The sequence below is a fragment of the Oncorhynchus tshawytscha genome, linkage group LG15 (genome assembly GCF_018296145.1).
Source record: "Oncorhynchus tshawytscha isolate Ot180627B linkage group LG15, Otsh_v2.0, whole genome shotgun sequence".
Lineage (NCBI taxonomy): Eukaryota > Metazoa > Chordata > Actinopteri > Salmoniformes > Salmonidae > Oncorhynchus > Oncorhynchus tshawytscha.
This window is the reverse complement of record NC_056443.1, coordinates 581,841-606,052: the sequence shown is the minus strand read 5'-3', so window position 1 is coordinate 606,052 and position 24,212 is coordinate 581,841. Positions and strand designations below refer to the sequence as shown.

At 41.2% G+C, this 24,212-nt stretch overlaps 1 protein-coding gene across 1 annotated transcript in view; it reads left to right on the top strand.

Annotated features, from left to right (window-relative positions):
• LOC121839342 (putative protein TPRXL) overlaps nt 1–23,484 on the top strand; it is a gene marked incomplete at its 5' end in the record, with an annotated part of 42,793 nt that extends 19,309 nt beyond the window's left edge. Inside the window, 1 exon segment of the mRNA XM_042297787.1 lies at nt 22,995–23,484. Coding sequence (XP_042153721.1) covers nt 22,995–23,484 — 490 coding nt within the window.
• Nucleotides 23,485–24,212: the final 728 nt, after the last annotated feature.

Sequence of the window (24,212 nt, the reverse complement as noted above, 5' to 3'; positions counted from 1 at the left end):
CCAGTAACATACATAATACCCTACCACAATAACATACAATACCCAACCAGTAACATACATAATACCCAACCAGTAACATACATAATACCCTACCACAATAACATACATAACCCAACCAACCAATAACATACATAATACCCAACCATAACATACATAATACCAACCACAATAACATACATAATACCCAACCAGTAACATACATAATACCCAACCACAATAACATACATAATACCCAACCAGTAACATACATAATACCATACCACAATAACATACATAATAACCACAATAACATACATAATACCCAACCAGTAACATACATAATACCCAACCACAATAACATACATAATACCCAACCAGTAACATACATAATACCCTACCACAATAACATACATAATACCCAACCAGTAACATACATAATACCCAACCAGTAACATACATAATACCCTACCACAATAACATACATAATACCCAACCAGTAACATACATAATACCCAACCAGTAACATACATAATACCCAACCACAATAACACACATAATACCCAACCAGTAACATACATAATACCCAACCACAATAACATACATAATACCCAACCAGTAACATACATAATACCCAACCACAATAACATACATAATACAACCAGTAACATACATAATACCCAACCAGTAACATACATAATACCCAACCACAATAACATACATAATACCCAACCAGTAACATACATAATACCCAAACAGTAACATACATAATACCCAACCACAATAACATACATAATACCCAACCAGTAACATACATAATATACCACAATAACATACATAATACCCAACCAGTAACATACATAATACCCAACCAGTAACATACATAATACCCAACACAATAACATACATAATACCCAACCCAGTAACATACATAATACCCAACCCAATAACATACATAATACCCAAACAATAACATACATAATACCCAACCAGTAACATACATAATACCCAACAGTAACATACATAATACCAACCACAATAACATACATAATACCCAACCAGTAACAACATAATACCCAACCAGTAACATACATAATACCCAACCACAATAACATACATAACCCAACCAGTAACATACATAATACCCAACCACAATAACATACATAATACCCAAACAATAACATACATAATACCCAACCACAATAACATACATAATACCCAAACAATAACATACATAATACCCAACCAGTAACATACATAATACCCAACCACAATAACATACATAATACCCAACCAGTAACATACATAATACCCAACCAGTAACATACATAATACCCAACCACAATAACACACATAATACCCAACCAGTAACATACATAATACCCTACCACAATAACATACATAATACCCAACCAGTAACATACATAATACCCAACCAGTAACATACATAATACCCAACCAGTAACATACATAATACCCAACCAGTAACATACATAATACCCAAACAGTAACATATAAAATACCCAACCACAATAACATACATAATACCCAACCAGTAACATACATAATACCCAACCACAATAACATAATACCCAACCACAATAACATACATAATACCCAACCAGTAACATACATAATACCCAACCAGTAACATACATAATACCCTACCACAATAACATACATAATACCCAACCAGTAACATACATAATACCCAACCAGTAACATACATAATACCCAACCACAATAACATACATAATACCCAACCAGTAACATACATAATACCCAACCACAATAACATACATAATACCCAACCAGTAACATACATAATACCCAACCACAATAACATACATAATACCCAACCAGTAACATACATAATACCCAACCAGTAACATACATAATACCCACCCAATAACATACATAATACCCAACCAGTAACATACATAATACCCAACCATAACATACATAATACCCAACCACAATAACATACATAATACCCAACCACAATAACATACATAATACCCAACCAGTAACATACATAATACCCAACCACAATAACATACATAATACCCAACCAGTAACATACATAATACCCAACCACAATAACATACATAACCCAACACATAACATACATAATACCCAACCAGTAACATACATAATAATACCCAACAATACATAATACCCAACCACAATAACATACATAATACCCAACCAGTAACATACATAATACCCAACCACAATAACATACATAATACCCAACCACAATAACATACATAATACCCAACCACAATAACATACATAATACCCAACCAGTAACATACATAATACCCAACCACAATAACATACATAATACCCAACCACAATAACATACATAATACCCAACCACAATAACATACATAATACCCAACCAGTAACATACATAATACCCAACCACAATAACATACATAATACCCAACCACAATAACATACATAATACCCAACCACAATAACATACATAATACCCAACCACAATAACATACATAATACCCAACCACAATAACATACATAATACCCAACCACAATAACATACATAATACCCAACCAGTAACATACATAATACCCAACCACAATAACATACATAATACCCAACCAGTAACATACATAATACCCAACCAGTAACATACATAATACCCAACCACAATAACATACATAATACCCAACCAGTAACATACATAATACCCAACCAGTAACATACATAATACCCAACCACAATAACATACATAATACCCAACCAGTAACATACATAATACCCAACCACAATAACATACATAATACCCAACCAGTAACATAACATACATAATACATAACCAACCAGTAACATACATAATACCCAACCACAATAACATACATAATACCCAACCACAATAAACATACATAATACCCAACCACAATAACATACATAATACCCAACCAGTAACATACATAATACCCAACCAGTAACATACATAATACCCAACCACAATAACATAATACCCAACCACAATAACATACAATACCCAACCAGTAACATACATAATACCCAACCACAATAACACACATAATACCCAACCAGTAACATACATAATACCCTACCACAATAACATACATAATACCCAACCAGTAACATACATAATACCCAACCACAATAACATACATAATACCCAACCAGTAACATACATAATACCCTACCACAATAACATACATAATACCCAACCAGTAACATACATAATACCCAACCAGTAACATACATAATACCCTACCACAATAACATACATAATACCCAACCAGTAACATACATAATACCCAACCAGTAACATACATAATACCCAAACATAACATACATAATACCCAACCAATAACATACATAATACCCAACCACAATAACATACATAATACCCAACCACAATAACATACATAATACCCAACCAGTAACATACATAATACCCAACCAGTAACATACATAATACCCAACCAGTAACATACATAATACCCAACAGTAACATACATAATACCCAACCATAACATACATAATACCCAACCACAATAACATACATAATACCCAACCAGTAACATACATAATACCAACCACAATAACATACATAATACCCAACACATAACATACATAATACCCAACCACAATAACATACATAATACCCAACCACAATAACATACATAATACCCAACCAGTAACATACATAATACCCAACCACAATAACATACATAATACCCAACCACAATAACATACATAATACCCAACCACAATAACATACATAATACCCAACCACAATAACATACATAATACCCAACCAGTAACATACATAATACCCAACCACAATAACATACATAATACCCAACCAGTAACATACATAATACCCAACCACAATAACATACATAATACCCAACCAGTAACATACATAATACCCAACCAGTAACATACATAATACCCAACCACAATAACATACATAATACCCAACCAGTAACATACATAATACCCAACCAGTAACATACATAATACCCAACCAGTAACATACATAATACCCTACCACAATAACATACATAATACCCAACCAGTAACATACATAATACCCAACCAGTAAATACATATTACCCAACCAGTAACATACATAATACCCAACCACAATAACACACAAAATACCCAACCAGTAACATACATAATACCCTACCACAATAACATACATGATACCCAACCAGTAACATACATAATACCCAACCACAATAACATACATAATACCCAACCAGTAACATACATAATACCCTACCACAATAACATACATAATACCCAACCAGTAACATACATAATACCCAACCACAATAACATACATAATACCCAACCAGTAACATACATAATACCCAACCACAATAACATACATAATACCCAACCAGTAACATACATAATACCCAACCAGTAACATACATAATACCCAACCACAATAACATACATAATACCCAACCAGTAACATACATAATACCCAACCACAGTAACATACATAATACCCAACCACAATAACATACATAATACCCAACCAGTAACATACATAAAAACCAACCACAATGACATACATAATACCCAACCAGTAACATACATAATACCCAACCACAATAACATACATAATACCCAACCAGTAACATACATAATACCCAACCAGTAACATACATAATACCCAACCACAGTAACATACATAATACCCAACCAGTAACATACATAATACCCAACCAATAACATACATAATACCCAACCACAATAACATACATAATACCCAACCAGTAACATACATAATACCCAACCACAATAACATACATAATACCCAACCAGTAACATACATAATACCCAACCAATAACATACATAATACCCAACCACAATAACATACATAATACCCAACCAGTAACATACATAATACCCAACCACAATAACATACATAATACCCAACCAGTAACATACATAATACCCAACCAGTAACATACATAATACCCAACCAGTAACATACATAATACCCAACCACAATAACATACATAATACCCAACCAGTAACATACATAATACCCAACCACAATAACATACATAATACCCAACCAGTAACATACATAATACCCAACCACAATAACATACATAATACCCAACCAGTAACATACATAATACCCAACCACAATAACATACATAATACCCAACCAGTAACATACATAATACCCAACCACAATAACATACATAATACCCAACCAGTAACATACATAATACCCAACCACAATAACATACATAATACCCAACCAGTAACATACATAATACCCAACCAGTAACATACATAATACCCAACCACAATAACATACATAATACCCAACCAGTAACATACATAATACCCAACCAGTAACATACATAATACCCAACCACAATAACATACATAATACCCAACCAGTAACATACATAATACCCAACCACAATAACATACATAATACCCAACCAGTAACATACATAATACCCAACCACAATAACATACATAATACCCAACCAGTAACATACATAATACCCAACCAGTAACATACATAATACCCAACCACAATAACATACATAATACCCAACCAGTAACATACATAATACCCAACCAGTAACATACATAATACCCAACCACAATAACATACATAATACCCAACCAGTAACATACATAATACCCAACCACAATAACATACATAATACCCAACCAGTAACATACATAATACCCAACCAGTAACATACATAATACCCAACCACAATAACATACATAATACCCAACCAGTAACATACATAATACCCAACCACAATAACATACATAATACCCAACCAGTAACATACATAATACCCAACCAGTAACATACATAATACCCAACCAGTAACATACATAATACCCAACCATAACATACATAATACCCAAACAGTAACATACATAATACCCAACCACAATAACATACATAATACCCAACCAGTAACATACATAATACCCAACCAGTAACATACATAATACCCAACCACAATAACACACAAAATACCCAACCAGTAACATACATAATACCCTACCACAATAACATACATAATACCCAACCAGTAACATACATAATACCCAACCAGTAACATACATAATACCCAACCAGTAACATACATAATACCCAACCACAATAACATACATAATACCCAACCACAATAACATACATAATACCCAACCAGTAACATACATAATACCCAACCACAATAACATACATACTACCCAACCAGTAACATACATAATACCCAACCACAATAACATACATAATACCCAACCAGTAACATACATAATACCCAACCACAATAACATACATAATACCCAACCACAGTAACATACATAATACCCAACCAGTAACATACATAATACCCAACCAGTAACATACATAATACCCAACCACAATAACATACATAATACCCAACCAGTAACATACATAATACCCAACCAGTAACATACATAATACCCAACCACAATAACATACATAATACCCAACCACAATAACATACATAATACCCAACCACAATAACATACATAATACCCAACCAGTAACATACATAATACCCAACCACAATAACATACATAATACCCAACCAGTAACATACATAATACCCAACCAGTAACATACATAATACCCAACCAGTAACATACATAATACCCAACCAGTAACATACATAATACCCAACCACAATAACATACATAATACCCAACCACAATAACATACATAATACCCAACCAGTAACATACATAATACCCAACCACAATAACATACATAATACCCAACCAGTAACATACATAATACCCAACCACAATAACATACATAATACCCAACCACAATAACATACATAATACCCAACCAGTAACATACATAATACCCAACCAGTAACATACATAATACCCAACCACAATAACATACATAATACCCAACCAGTAACATACATAATACCCAACCAGTAACATACATAATACCCAACCACAATAACATACATAATACCCAACCACAATAACATACATAATACCCAACCACAATAACATACATAATACCCAACCAGTAACATACATAATACCCTACCACAATAACATACATAATACCCAACCAGTAACATACATAATACCCAACCAGTAACATACATAATACCCAACCAGTAACATACATAATACCCAACCACAATAACATACATAATACCCAACCACAATAACATACATAATACCCAACCACAATAACATACATAATACCCAACCAGTAACATACATAATACCCAACCACAATAACATACATAATACCCAACCAGTAACATACATCATTCTCAATCAGAGACAACGATCAACAGCTGCCTCTGATTGAGAACCATACCAAGCCAAACACAGAAATACAACATAGAAAAAAGAACATAGACTACCCACCCCAACTCACGCCCTGACCAAACTAACACAAAGACACAATAAAGGAACTAAGGTCAGAACGTGACAGTACCCAACCAGTAACATACATAATACCCAACCAGTAACATTCATAATACCCAACCATTAACATACTTAATACCCAACCAGTAACATTCATAATACCCAACCAGTATGCATGTATACCTCTAATGATGTATGTGATTATGATGTTATGTTATCTAATTGTGTGTCTGCTTGTGTATCATTTTCTAAACACCTTTTCGGTACACTCTCCTCACCATACACTGGTTCACTTTGCCCTTCTAATCATTTTCTTGTTTTGCCTCCCTCTGACACACACTTACCCACACCCACTATTATTGTTGTCTTGCTAAAGCTACTTCTTCGAATTCTAAACTACTTCTTCCCCCTTCTTTCTCCCTCCTACACCCCAGATCATAGCTTGTATCATTGCTTCAATCCCAGCATGCTTTGCGGGGAGGTGTGTTACCCTTGTTGTTATCATCCCGTTGCAACGGCACCCAGACGCAGCCGTACGGCAGTTGATTGACGGGCCAGAGGTATCGCAGAGACATGTTGTAAAGAGCCCAGTGACAGGTGACTTCTGTGAACCCGGCTCCCACACCCAGACCCTCCTAGCAGAGAGACAGGGGACGTGACGAGAGAAACCCCACTGATGAAAGCACACACATAGACATACACACAGGAGCATACACTCACACATATGCAGTATTTACACACGCTTTCTCACACACACAAACACACACACACACACGAGCATACACTCACACACATAAAGTATTTACACACGCTTTCTCACACACACACACACACACACACACACACACACACACACACACACACACACACACACACACAGACTCCCTCGGCAGTGCTACCCCAAGGCTCATTTCACCTCTCTCTCATGCTAAATGACAGTGGCTGATTTTGCAGACAGCGGGAGGTAAGAGTGCAAATGTTCCTGGAGGAATGTCACAGACTTAGTTCAATGGAATTCTTCTTCTCTGTCTCTCTGTCAATGTCAAGCTAGACCTGACAAGACAGTCTTCTCTGTCTCTCTGTCAGTGTCAAGGCAGACATGACAAGACAGTCTTCTCTGTCTCTCTGTCAGTGTCAACGCAGACATGACAAGACAGTCTTCTCTGTCTCTCTGTCAGTGTCAAGGCAGACCTGACAAGACAGTCTTGATGTGTTCTTGGTAGACCCAAGAATCCATTTTGAGCCGTTTCTTGCCAAGAAAATGTACAGGATTTGTATACATCTTTGGTATACTTGGTTTTATACAGCGCATTTGGAAAGTATTCAGACCCCTTGTGACGGTATTCGTCGTCGGATGAAGAGGAATTGGACCAAAGCACATGGTATGTGTTCCTGACTTTTTATTTAAACTGAACACTTAACAAAAATAACAAAGTGAATAACCGAAACCGAAACAGTCCTGTCAGGTGCAAAACACTAAACAGAAAGTAACTACACACAAAAACCATGTGGGGAAAAGCTACCAAAGTATGGTTCCCAATCAGAGACAACGATAGACAGCTGTCCCTGATTGAGAACCATACCCGGCCAAAACAAAGAAATGCAAAAACATAGAAAAAAAACATAGAATGCCCACCCAAATCACACCCTGACCAAAACAAAATAGAGACATAAAAAGCTCTAAGGTCAATGTGTTTTTTTCTTCCTCAATCTACACACAATACCCCATAAAGATTAAGCAAAAACAGGTTTTTAGAAATGTGTGCAAATTTAATACAAATAAAAGCAGAATTCAGACCGTTTGCCATGAGACTCGAAATTGATCTCAGGTGCATCCTGTTTCCATTGATCATCCTTGTGTTGCTACAACTTGATTGGAGTCCACCTGTGCTAAATTCAATTGATTGGACATGATTTGGAAAGGCACACACCTGTCTATATAAGGTCCCACAATTGACAGTCCATATCAGAGCAAAAAACAGGAATTGGAAGAGCTCCAAGACAGGATTGTGTTGAGGCACAGATCTGGGGAAGGGTATCAAATAATGTCTGCAGCATTGAAGGTCCCAAAGAACACAGTGGCCTCCATCATTCTTAAATGGAAGACATTTGGAACCTCCAAGACTCAGGGTGGTGACCAAGAACCCGATGGTCACTTTGACAGAGCTCCAGAGTTCCTCAGTGGCAATAATAGACACTTCCAGAAAGACAACCATCTCTGCAGCACTCCATCAATCCGAACTTTATGGTAGAGTGGCCAGACGGAAGCCACTCCTCAGTAAAAGACACATGACAGACAGCCCACTTGGAGTTTGCCAAAAGGCACCTAAAGACTCTCAGATCATGAGAAACAAGATTCTCTGGTCTGATGAAACCAAGATTGAACTCTTTGGCCTGAATGCCAAGCGTCACGTCTGGAGGAAACCTGGCACCATCCCTACGGTAAAACATTGTGGTGGCAGCATCATGCTGTGGGGGTGTTTTTCAGCTGCAGGGACTGAGAGATTAGTCAGGATGAATGGAGCAAAGTACAGAGAGAAAACCTGCTCCAGAGTGCTCAAGACTTCAGACTGGGGCAAAGGTTCACCTTCCAACAGGACAACGACCCTTAGGACACAGCCAAGACAATGCAGGAGTGGCTTAGGGGCTTAAGTCTCTGAATGTCCTTGAGTGGACCAGCCAGAGCCCAGACTTCAACCCGATTGAACATCTCTGGAGAGACCTGAAAATAGCTGTGCAGCGTCACTCCCCATCCAACCTGACAGAGCTTGAGAGGATCTGCAGGGAAGAATGGGAAGAAAAACAAATACAGGTGTGCCAAACTTGTAGCGTCATACCCAAGAAGACTCAAGGCTGTAATCACTGCCAAAGGTGCTTCAACAAAGTACTGAGTAAAGGGTCTGAATATTTATGTAAATTTGATGTTTCAGTTTTGCATCTTTAATACATTTGACATTTTGTCTAAAAACCTGTTTTTGAATTGTCATTCTGGGGGGTTGTGTGTAGATTGATGAGGGGGAAAACGATTTTATTAATACATTTTAGAATAAGGCTGTAACGTTAGAAAATGTGAACGAAGTCAAAGGGTCTGAATACATTCTGAATGCAAGTTCTAGCTCATTTACTTGCTGTTGGAAACTCAATGCTTCATATGTAGGTCTGTCCTTGGTCTACTAGTCTTTAGGAGTGACTTTTCTTGCTGTGGTAACATACTGCTTTATTGGTATCCAGCATTTTATTCAGGAGATATTTCAAACTGGTTGTCAACACCTTGCTAAGAAGCTTACGACAACTTGGGGTAACTGAGAAAAGTATCACCTCTCCCCAGTTATGGCTAAATGCTAATCCTAGCCTCCTTCTCTCTCTGCCTTTGATTCAGATATACTGTCGAGTGCTGAGAGGAGCTGATGACATTAGCCTACAGTAGCAGTTTCCCCCAAGCCTCACTGCCTATCGGGCACCTGTAATTAGTCCATGGTAATATTCCTGCAATTAACTTCACCTCGTTTTAGCGATCATGTTTTAATGATGAGAGAGAGCGAGTCAGTGCATCTGAAGCCCACAGGGATGCATGCATGACACGACCCGGCGCCTCAGCCTCTTCATTAACAGCACTGAAGGACACGGGGGTCAAACACACACACACACACACACACACACACACACACACACACACACACACACACCAGACACACCACACCAAGTCTAGTTCAAAGGTGGTAGGAAAGTACTTGTCTGCGTTGAAATGGCAGTAAAATATATATTACAGTGATTTACAATTACAATTGTTGCATATATCAGGTTTTCCAAACTCGGTCCTGTTTTTGCCCTAACACTACACAGCTGATTCAAATAACCAACTCTTCATCAAGCTGTGATTATTTGAACCAGTTGTGTAGTTCTAGGGCAAAAACCAAAACATGCACCCAGGGGGGACCCCAGGACCCAGTTTGGGAAACCCTGACAAAAAGCACTTTCACGTCCTTTTAAATCCTTCCTTGGCATCAGACCTCTATTTACTTATAATTTTCTCTGAACGCCACTCTGATTCTCTTATTGTATTTTAGCAGGAAGTCCCACTGAGACCAAGGCCTCCTTGGCAAGGAAGACTTCTCTGTAATAGTCTACTGCAGGGGTAGGCAACCATGTTCCTGGATTGCCGCAGGTACAGCAGGATTTTGTGCCAACTAGACACCCCACGTGACCAACTGAGCTATTTGGTCAGTTCAGTGATTCAACACACCTGGTCTTCCAGGTGGGATAAATCCAACACAGGAAGTGCCTGCGGCCCTCCAGGACCAAGGTTGCCTTCCCCTGCTCTACAGTGTAGCAGTTAAAAGCCTAGTGGAGGAGGGCCAGCAGTGTATCCACAACAAGAGCTGCTGAGTGGCCATAGAGCAGCAATAGTGAAGTGTCTTGTCTGACAGTGGGGCATTTGTACATCAAGGACATGGCTCACTGACGACTCCATTAGAGGCTGTCATAGGGCCAAGGGGACTGCACGGGGGCCTCTGATCAATCTGATCTACTTGGCACCTTGGCCTCCATGTACCTCTATCCTCCTCAGCCATAGTATAGACACTAGCAGGTGTGTTGGCGAGAGGTATTGATGGTCTAGGAAGGAGAAGGACACTTGTGTTTCTCCAGGAGGGATTAGGGTTTCTATTGTAATGCACACACACATGCATGCATCATTGTTATGTTTAGATACATGAACACACACACACACAGACACAGACACAGACACACAATAACACACTGATACACACACTTGGAAGAATGCTCTTTTCCATAATTTGATGGAAAGCCACTCAGAATACAGATGAATTGTAAAGAAGCAGAATAAGTCTAAAGACAGGGATTTGTTCCGGCTTAAATCAGAATTACTAAATCATTCCTCCAATCCCTGAGTAATACAGAGCCACCTGAGGACACCATGGTTTCAATCCCGGCTTTTTGACCACATCTCACCCCTATCATCAGGTGTTGTCTTCATGACAGGGGTCAGAGGCCGTAGGTCAAAGGTCGAAACGTTTGTCAATTGTCACCTGTGTCCCTCTCTTGTGTCCCACCTGTCACGGGACCCTGTGGTTGTGTGGCATGTCTGTGACATGTCTGGCCCAGGCATGGTGACTCTGTCCATGTAGCTGTGACTGGAGGAACATGTGAGCACGTCAGCTATTCAATCAGTCAGACTGTCACAGGCTTGCGTCCCAAACAGCACCCTGTTCCATTTATAGTGCACTACTTTGCTGGGTTAAGAAATAGTGCACTATATAGGGAATAGGGTTCCATTTGGGACGCAATCAGGGATAACAGAGTCTTTTGTCTTGGCTTCAGTAAGTGTCCCCCTTTGACACACAGGACTGATCAATAACCATTGTTTTCTGAGAGGGTATAGAAAAAACGTTTGTGGCTTTTTACTGTACTGATTATCGAGTGTTGTAGGGAGTGACAATGACACATAGAAATAGATGTCATGGTTGTTCTGGAAAATCCTTTGTTGCTTTGCTGGTGTTTGAGGGTGGGGAGGGTGGTGGTGAGAGTGTGCCTGCATGTGGGTACATCAGAGGAGGCTGTTGGGAGGAGCTATAGGAGGACAGGCTCATTGTAAAGACTGGAATGGACTTGTTGGAATGGTATCAAACACCACAAACATATGGAAACAACATGTTTGACTCCGTTCCATCTATTCCATTCCAGTCACTACAATGAGTGTGTCCTCCTATAGCTCCTCCCACCAGCCTCCACTGGTGTACATGTGATACTGCATACTTGTGCGCATTGGCACATTTCTGTGTATGAACATTTGTGCATGTCTGCCTGCATATACACCTATGTCTTTGCATTCACCTTCACATGTATCTACAATATGTGTATCCATGTATACCTCCATCCACGTTCACATATCCTCGGTTCCTTCACTGGTATCTCCAGCCCCCCTTAAATTATGGATGAACCTGGCAATGTGGAACGATTACGCAACCATGTACCCCACCTGTACCCCACTGGCTTCATTATTCCGTGTTACGATCATTTGGCCGTTAGTGTCGCCCGGGCACCGCATGACAGCCAACATTAATATTTAGCAATCTCTTCTAGAAGAGGAGACACAGCGGTAGAGAGAGAGAGAAAAGAGGAGAGGAAAGGAAACAGAAGCCAACGGTTGTCCGCCTTGGACAGAACTGACACATAGAGGACAGGTCGGCCATCTGTTTTCAAGCGTCAGTGAATTGCATTTTGGGTCGGCTAATAGTTTTCGGGTTTTTTGTCTTTCCCCCGGAGCAAACAGTATGTTTGTTCATTTATTCATATTGTTGGCCCATGTGCATATGCCAAAAGTGCATCCTTTTGCCTATTTACCATGCAGAGAAAGGCCTTAAAGGCGTTTTGTTGTGAACAGCACGGATGAGATTAGTATTTTGTCCTTAAAGTAACAGGTGTTAATAAGGGTATTATTCAATCAAAACTGATAAGCAGGTTTCCGGGGTTGAGTCAAAATAGCATTTTGGTCTGTGTTGTTATTGGACCTCCAGGTCTAGTCCTGTGTTGTGATTGGACCTCCAGGTCTAGTCCTGTGCTGTGATTGGACCTCCAGGTCTAGTCCTGTGCTGTGATTGGACCTCCAGGTCTAGTCCTGTGGTTTGGACTACCTTTGATTACATCCCCAGCTAGCTGTCCTTATTACAGCTGGGGTCGGCAGGTAGCCAAGTGGTTAGAGCATTGGACTAGTAACCGAAAGGTTGCTAAATCGAATCCCTGAGCTGACATGGTAAAAATCTGTTGTTCTACCCTTGAACAAGGCAGTTAACACACTGTTCCTAGGCCGTCATTGAAAATAAGAATTTGTTCTTTAACTGACTTGCCTAGTTAAATAAAGGTAAAATAAATAAAAAAAATATTGCGCTTGCGTCTCGCTGCCCTGCGACGAGTAATCACTGCGAATTAGCATGTGTTAGGGTAGCGCTTAGCGGCCACTCCGTGGAGTCTCGCCCCTGTGTGTCTGCTGTAATGTAATCCCATTTGTTGTCTTGGTCTGGCCTCTATCAGGGCCTCTGGATTCAAATCAGATGGTTACTTTAAAGGCCTGTTGGGTTCCCCTCTGTCTAACAAGATTCAATTACTCTATCCAAACAGAGTGATTAGATTCGGCTGCATGTCTCCTTCTGAATTCACATTTCCCAAGCAAGTGTGCGTGTGTGTGTGTGTGTCTATAATAACAATTTGGTGGATGCTTATATTTGTCCTGTTTGCTTGTGTTCAGGTTTTTGTCTACATAATTGAATGTGGTAGACATTGTTCTCCCTGTAAATATTTAGCCCAGACTCAGACATTGTGGGCAGTCTGAATCTTCCCCTATGCCCTTGGCAACTCACAGCAGACAAATAAGTCCAATTCAATCTAGATCTGATGTGCAAGATCTGTCTGGAAGGAGTCTTTAACTCATTGGTGAATGTGTGGTGAATGTCACATACACTGGAGCCTTCAATCTACTGCTATTGTGAGTCTATACGGAGTAACAAAATCACCACAATGTCAATCTACTGCTATTGTGAGTCTATACGGAGTAACAAAATCATCACAATGTCAATCTACTGCTATTGTGAGTCTATACGGAATAACAAAATCATCACAATGTCAGTATAAGCAGTTGCATCGTGTCAACAAATGTTACTTCTGTTTTCAGAGAAAATACCAAAATGCAGGTGTAAAGTGGTTTTTTTGCTGACTGACTGAGACACATATTTGTGGACCAGCTTTCTCAGCGAGGTTCTGGCAGTCTGGGTCTGAGTACAGCGGACACGTTTGTTCCATGAGGATAACGCTCCCATTGTCCCAGCTGTTTGCCTTGATTCATAACACACTTCTGCTGAACACCCTTTTCCAAGAAATGTGACAAAAGTGGGTCAAATAACAGTAATATTTTCTAAGTGACCCAGCTCCTGTAGCAGATCATTTTGCAGCACCTCATTTGTTGCTTGGAATCCTTTCAGCACTCGCCTGTTGAACGCTTGTATTCTGGAGAGTCAGCAGAGCTTACTAAACGACTGCATTTCACAAACGACTGCTAATTTGCACACCAGTGACTGAGTCAGACATGAGCCTTTGAATGCTAACGAGTGACTTATTTCTCTGCTTGATAATTAGTTGGATACAGCCACGTGTCAGACTCCATTTTCCAAGACAGCGTCACTGTCAAGGACACGCTTTCAGCAGTCTTTTAACAACATGTCATCTTTCTTTTATATTACCTCTTGATGGTGACTAGGTATTTGATGTTTTTGACATGAGCCATTTTCAATTGCCTATTAAAGTGATTGGCTTATCCTAGTGTTAACCCCATCCACCAGTGCACCGGAAATCAGTGACCCCATTAACACACTTCGAGTTGGTTTACAGCGTTCACACCTCTGATGTATTACAGCATGCTGTGTATTTAACAGCCGCTAAAACGTTGCTAAGTAACAGAGATCCGTGTGTATCAATGCATATCAGTAAATGAATGGCACATGCTCCCTATGATATTCAGCTTCCACGTTCTTAGTGGCACCAATTATAGTCTTGTGACTGTACCTGCGCCATCAAACTGCTCTCTTGAAACAAAAAACCTTATTGCACAAACATAAATAACCACATTTAATAAATAACATGATATGTGTCGGGTGAACAGCATCATAAAAGAGGAGATAAAAATAACCATTTTATTCTTTGACCATTTCAATTTCTTCCAAACTAAAGTTGTTTTTTAAATAAGGTTGTATAGGTAACTGTAAAATATAGCTATTTCCCTACACCCTCATAAAAATAGAACTAAAATACCCAACATTGGCAATTGAATTGCAAAACGTGTCTTCGTCGAACTTCAAATGTCCAAACCAGACAAACCAGAGTAAATAGAACTACTATACTGCTATAGTGTCCACTGACAGGACATAAATTGAATGCAGGCCGGTATGCCTCGCCAGCCATCAGCCAGGCAATGTAAAGCATGTAAAGTATAGAGGGAGAATGGCAATCTGTCCGTGTATCGCTTCAAAGGATTCAGGATTTCTTTCCGGTTTCCTTCCAGTCCCCTTTCAAGGCTGTGCCACGGCCGCATAATGTCAACCAATCATCTTCAACCTCCACTCACACTTCCAGCCACTGGCCGTATGGTGAAAAGCATTTGGAATGTCATACAAAAGACAGAAGGCAATTCCAGGGGGTTGTTGCTGTATCCGGCACTTTGGTGGTATAAGCCTTGTCCACACACACACACACACGCATGCATGCACACGCATGCACACACCCACAAACTAATACACACGCACGCACACACCTTCTACAGTGGCCTGAGGAGAAAGGGTTGTGCAAAGTTTTTCCGCATACTCACCAACATCTGGCAGAGGACAGACTTACTGTGCCACCATGGGGCCTGAACACATCCAGTTAAGACAGAGGAAATGAGAGGGGGGAAACCTACCACAAGCAAACATTTGATCACCTGAATCTGGGAGGAGGGAGGGAGAGAGAGGGAGGGAGGGAGGGAGGGAGGGGGGAGAGAGAGAGAGAGAGAGAGAGAGAGAGAGAGAGAGAGAGAGAGAGAGAGAGAGAGAGAGAGAGAGAGAGAGAGGGGGGGGGAGGGAGGGAGGGAGGGAGGGGGGGGAGAGAGAGAGAGAGAGAGAGAGAGAGAGAGAGAGAGAGAGAGAGAGAGGGAGCGTTGCTCACACAGCAGAGGATAAACTAACCAAACATGGAGACCTGCAGGATGAAGAGGAAGATGGCTGGTCTATCGGCATCTTCTCTTGCCTGACCCTCATCTCCATACAGTCAGCACATGTAACAGTCTGACCCTCATCTCCATACAGTCTGACCCTCATCTCCATACAGTCAGTACATGTAACAGTCTGACCCTCATCTCCATACAGTCAGTACATGTAACAGTCTGACCCTCATCTCCACACAGTCAGTACATGTAACAGTCTGACCCTCATCTCCACACAGTCAGTACATGTAACAGTCTGACCCTCATCTCCATACAGTCAGTACATGTAACAGTCTGACCCTTATCTCCATACAGTCAGTACATGCAACAGTCTGACCCTCATCTCCATACAGTCAGTACATGTAACAGTCTGACCCTTATCTCCATACAGTCAGTACATGTAACAGTCTGACCCTCATCTCCATACAGTCTGACCCTCATCTCCATACAGTCAGTACATGTAACAGTCTGACCCTCATCTCCATACAGTCAGTACATGTAACAGTCTGACCCTCATCTCCATACAGTCAGTACATGTAACAGTCTGACCCTCATCTCCATACAGTCAGTACATGTAACAGTCTGACCCTCATCTCCACACAGTCAGTACATGTAACAGTCTGACCCTCATCTCCACACAGTCAGTACATGTAACAGTCTGATCCTCATCTCCACACAGTCAGTACATGTAACACTGGACTCTTCAACTCCCTTTCAGAGCATTGGTGGTGTCACTTTATCTCAATTGGCACCTGATGCATATACTGTGTGTGTGTGTGTATGTGTGTGTGTGTGTGTGTGTGTGTGTGTGTGTGTGTGTGTGTGTGTGTGTGTGTGTGTGCTTGCGCTCAACAGGCAATCGGTAACATTTCTTCCTCTATAATATTTCCTAAGTGACAAAACACATGCCTGTTGACTCACTGCAGGGAAGCATCAATTACCTAAAGTTGACAAACAAACAAACGAGACAAACATCAACACTGACAGCGAATAGCGACACTACTTTCTCTGATGTTTACTCATCTATATCGCCCAGCAGCCCTGTGCATATTTCTATAACAACACCACACAACCTGGCCGTCCTGTATCTAGGGCTATATAGGACAGGGTACTAGAGAGTTACTGTCCATTAATAAATCCAGTTTTAATGTTGTTTATTTGTATGCAGATCAGAGGTAAATGTATTCTTCTCCTACAGGGGCTGACACCTCATCTCTATTCATATCTGCACTGTTAATTAGTATTTTCCCACTGATCTCCTTTGTGGAGCGGAAACAGTTCTCTCTCTCTCTTTTCTCTCTCTTTGTCTCTCTTTGTCTCTCTTTGTCTCTCTTTGTCTCTCTTTGTCTCTCTTTGTCTCTCTCACTATATATATATATATTGTTTTGGTGTGTTTATTTTGTACGCTGCTGAGGGATTGTTTTTATTCTATTTAAAAACCTCTGACAAAACAAGGGCTTTAAGTTTGATAACGGCCCAAGCGAACACATCGTTCCTGTTTGATAGACTACAAGTTAATTCTATAAATAAATTGCTTTCTGAGCGAGTGATGTCGTCCAGGGTCACAACCCTAACCCTACTACTCGTTTTAATGATGCATGCAGTGGAGTAGGCTATTTGCCGGGTGTTTCGGTGGAGGTCAATTGATTAGCATTTACATGTTCTTTGTTATATTGCTCATCAATTGCCCCCCTGTTCTAATTTCAGATATTAGATGAAATGGAGGTGAGACAATGCAGCCAATGCCGTTGACTGACCCGTCAATGGAATAAAAGGCAGTTCAGACCTATGTGATTGTTACAGTACAATAGACCCACCTCCTCCCTCCCTCCAATCCACACCACGGGTCCCAAATGCACCCCATTCCCTTTACGGTGCACTACATTTGACCATAGGCACGTGTCAAAATAGTGCACTATAAAAGGAATAGGATGCCATTTGGGGTGCAGCCGCAGTGAAGTATGGCTCCATTATGCATTCTCCCTGGGGGTTTTTATCTCCATTATGTTGCCTTTAGTAAATGTATGCATCCAGGTGACTTTATATAACTGATAAAAATCCACCTCTCCAGTTTTCCACATCCAGGTGACTTTATAAAACTGATAAAAATCCACATCTCCAGTTTTCCACATCCAGGTTTTTGAGGTCTTTTAAGATCTCCATCCTTTTGTTTACCACAAGGACCAGCTGTAGGGCAGTATGCTGTAGGTACAGTATGACATGTCATCCATGTCTATGTTCGTGAAAGCATCCATTCATAACATAGGATCATGTAGTTATTGTATACCGTAGCATCATTCAAACAACTGCGAATATTTCAAATGTTCAGCATTGTGGCCTTGCCTCCACCTTCCATAAGCTATGGGAACTGAATAGATATGCAGGGCCACCGATTGGTAGTAGACATTTTCCATTTACGTCCGCCAAGATTGAGACCCTGTTTACCCTGCTCAATGATTCACTGAAAGCCTTCATTCAATCACCACAATGCAAGCACTTTCAAACCAAACAAAACGAAATGCAATTAGTTCCTCCTTGCATTCACCTTACACACAGTGCACTGATCTTGACTTCTTTCACGGGAATCAATAAAGCTTTGAGACAGATGTCAACAGTCGGTAGACAAAACTAAGGGAGATTCAGCAATTAAATACAGAACAGGTGCATTGATTCACATTATGTAACGCGTTGTGTGACATACAATATCTGTCCTGTAAAAGGGCACTTTACAATCCATCGCCAAGGTGACAACTCTGGAAAGAAAGTGGATCTACTTTCTCAGGTGTGCATGTCAATCGGTCACATTTGAAGGTTCATGTCCACTTACTGTCACCCATACTTTGTAAACTGTGTCACTTTTAAACTTGCATTGATCAAGTACGAGTTTCTTTACAGTCCAAGTAACGGAATAGTTTGCTCAGATAATTCTGTATCTGTTTCTTTTTCAAACTTTTACTGGTACAATTTTACGATTCAACAACGGAATCTTTCTGTTTCAGACCAATCTTTCATTTATGGACGTCTCAACTCTGCGTCCCACCTTCTAATCTCTTCTCATCAATCTCTTTCTCCTAGCATGGTGATGATACAGTAGACATTCTGTGCCCTTCCCTCGCCGTGTACTGTGGATATGCATCCCAAATGGGACCCTATTCACTACATAGTGCACTACTTTTGACCAGAGCTCTATGAGCCCTGTTGAAAACGAGTGCCCTATATAGGGAATACGCTGCCATTTGGGACACAGTACCAAGATTGTGTATGCATGTCTTCCCTCCCGTAGTTGGGTTGAATGAATCAGTATGTATAAAGTATGTATAGAGGTGACACACAGAGAACTCAGGATGTGAGGATTGTTAATGGCATCTCAGCTACAACTGACAGTACAGTACGGCTTCCAGATACCACTCTTGGCTGCGATGCCATATATACTGTATATAGGATCATTACTACACACCCACTGGATTTACCCAAGTGGCTGTGTATGTTTGACCACACTGCTGCAATGGAAGAGGACTTGCTGCTAGGTCCACTGGTGCACTCTGTCTCTGTCTCGCTGTCTCTGTCTCTCTTACTTTCTCTCTCTCTCTCTCTGTCGCTTTCACTATCTTTCTTAATCTCTCTATCCCTCTTACCCCTCTCACTTCTTTGTACTTCTCCTCTCTCTTACTACCCCCCCCCTCTCTCTGTCTCCCTACCTCATACATTGCTGTGTGGCCTGGTGGTAGCAGCTGCAACCGGGGCCCTCTCTGATTGATAACTTCTTCCTTGGCTGTGACGGGGGACTGCTCAGGCTCAATCACACCCCAAATTGGCTAAAATCCGCCCTGTTTACTATGCGCAGACATAGTGAGCCCCCAACCATACACACGCACAAGGACACACACGGATACACACACTTTGCATTGATCAAAACTGAGGGAGAAAGAAACACACTGAACCTGACCGTGTAAATTCCGTTGTGGGGGGGTCGTTTGCCCGATTACAGATCACTGTTGACGTACTCTTAAAGGGGTTCAGATGACTCAAATCTGGTCTCACACCAAGGCAGGGAAGCGGTTGTTGTTGTTGACGTATTGTTTTGATGAGACATGCTACGGAGCATTGTGACTTGCTCTTTGCTGACTTTTGGTCAGTGAACATGTGATGGAGAAACCCATGGGATATACTGGCATGGAGGAAGCCAACAAATTAGCCTGGTTAAATCACACAGAACCCTACGCTCATCACATTCAGTCTGTTTTAACCAGGCTACCATGACAGAGCTATGTATGAAACATGCCTCGTTAATGAAACATCCTTAACGAGACTCTGCAATACAAACGGCCCACGCCTCCCCTACTGAGCGGCTCCACATCTAAGCAATAAGCATGTGCCAATATCACACCATTCAACCATTCATACGTCCATAAACTTGGTGTGTTAGCCCACACCTCCCCTACTGAGCGGCTCCACATCTGAGCAATAGGCATTCATACCATTCAACCATTCATACCATTCATACCATTCATACGTCCATAAACTTGATGTGTTAGCCCACACCTCCCCTACTGAGTGGCTCCACATCTGAGCAATAGGCATATGCCAATATCATACGATTCATACGTCCATAAACTCAGCGTGTTAACAAAGGCCCCTTGCTTCACCGCACAAATATACAGTAGGGTTTATATGAATTTTATTAAGGCCCCTATCCTTGTATTGTCACTGTACCTTATCACCGGCAGTTAGAAAATACCCTGCCTCTCCCTCTGACTGAATTATGATCCCTCATATATTTCTGAGCGCCGTCCTTATTCTTCCTTCAGTCTTCAACTGATCCTGTACATTTATTTAATTTCTCTTTCCCCGTTCCTCTCTCTTTCTCTTTTTCTTTCTTTCTCTCTTTCTTTCTCTCTCTCTTTATCTGCCTCTCTCTTTTCCAGCCGGAGGCCAAACCCTAGCTTTAGCGCCCAAGTTAAGCTGAGGACCACAATGCAAGGCGACTGTGATCCGTGTCTGCTTTGGGAACAAGGTTAATGTCTTTGAGAAAAGTCTATCTGGCAACAGACCCCTTTCAACTGATTATATCGCTACGGGAGAAGAGGGGGTCTAGTTTGCAGCGAAGTGGAGCGCAGAGCATTTGCCTGCTGGTGTGAGGCCAAGAGCCCATATTAAAATACCTATCTGCCAAGACGGTGGGACCAGTCCGCCTGTTGTTCCTTTCTTGAGATTGTTTCCTTCACCGAGGGGGCCAAAGCACTCTGGCAACTAGGAGGCCTTAGTGGGCTACTGCTCAGAGAGAGAGAGAGATGGAGAGAGAGAGAAAGAGAGTGAGAGCGTGTGTGTGTGTGTGTGTGTGTGTGTGTGTGTGTGTGTGTGCCAAAAGCTTGTTAATTTGCTGTTAGAGCAGACCTGGGTTGTCTGGAATGGGAGTCGTTTGCACTTTTGGGATGCCTCCATTGGTTCCAATCACGCACAGCTTAAGTATTTGAAAAAAAAAAAAAAAGCTATTTGCACCCAGGTCTGAATTCTGAACTGTCTGTTTGTATGTGTCTATGTTGCAATACTTAGATTTGTGTTTAGCCTAATTTCTGTGTCTGTAGTTAATTGTTAATATCATTGTCAGTTCATCACATCACCCCCGTTATGTGACGGCAGCAGGTTTGAGTTAATGCCTTCAGAGCAGAGTCTCTGTCTGAACACAAACACACACACACAATCTCTCTCTCTCAAACAGATACACATACACACAGTATCTCTCTCTCTCTCTCTCTCTCTCTCTCACACTCACATGTATTATTCTTCTCTATGTTTCTGATCTATTTTCCTGTGCGCACATTACCGCCAAGCGGTGGTTGGAACACGTCTCTGGAGGTGCTGAACACATCTCTGGAGGCGCTGAACACATCTCTGGAGCTTCTGGAGCCGCTGAACATATCTCTGGAGGTGCTGAACATATCTCTGGAGGCGCTGAACACATCTCTGGAGCCGCTGAACACATCTCTGGAGCCTCTGGAGGCGCTGAACACATCTCTGGAGCAGCTAAACACATCTCTGGAGCAGCTGAACACATCTCTGGAGGCGCTGAACACATCTCTGGAGCAGCTGAACACATCTCTGGAGGTGCTGAACACATCTCTGGAGCAGCTGAACACATCTCTAGAGCAGCTGAACACATCTCTGGAGCAGCTGAACACATCTCTGGAGCAGCTGAACACATCTCTGGAGGTGCTGAACACATCTCTGGAGGTGCTGAACACATCTCTGGAGGTGCTGAACACATCTCTGGAGCAGCTGAACACATCTCTGGAGCAGCTGAGCCAGAGGAGCGTGTATTAATCCTGCTGTAGGACTCATTGTGACCAGCACTAGCAGGTCAAACCAATGACTAAAATGAACAAATCATGATTCTCGAGTCAGTATACTGTAAACAATCGTTCAAAAAGACTGAATCGTTCGCGAACTGGACAACACTAACACACACACTATCTCTCTGTCACTCTTGCTCACTCAGAGGCATGGACCAAGCATGCACGTACACAAATACATGCTAGCACACACTTGCACGCATGTACACACACACACATGCACGCACACACACACACACACGCACACGCACACACACACACACACACACACACACACACACACACACACACACACACACACACACACACACACACACACACACACACACACACACACACACACACACACACACTGTCTGTGATGACTCACAGAGCCAAACACCCCAGAATAGCACAGTTTGGTTGTGTTCTGTGTTCTTCTCCCCACACCAGTCCAGGATTAATGAGCCAACTGGGAGAATACAATCATGTTAGCTAGTCAAATGTAGAGCTAACTTTTGTGTTACGCACAATGACCATCTGTTCAGGTGATCATGGAGTTGACTGTCTTGTTTTTGAGTCATTCACTGCATTTGGTTGCTTTGAAATACTGCTAAGAGTGATCTGACTGTGAAAAACTCCAGGCCCTAGTTATAGCCTGCAGCTAGGCCTCAGGGTTTTCCCTTGTCAGGTTACTCCTTTTAGGCCCAGGACTTTTTC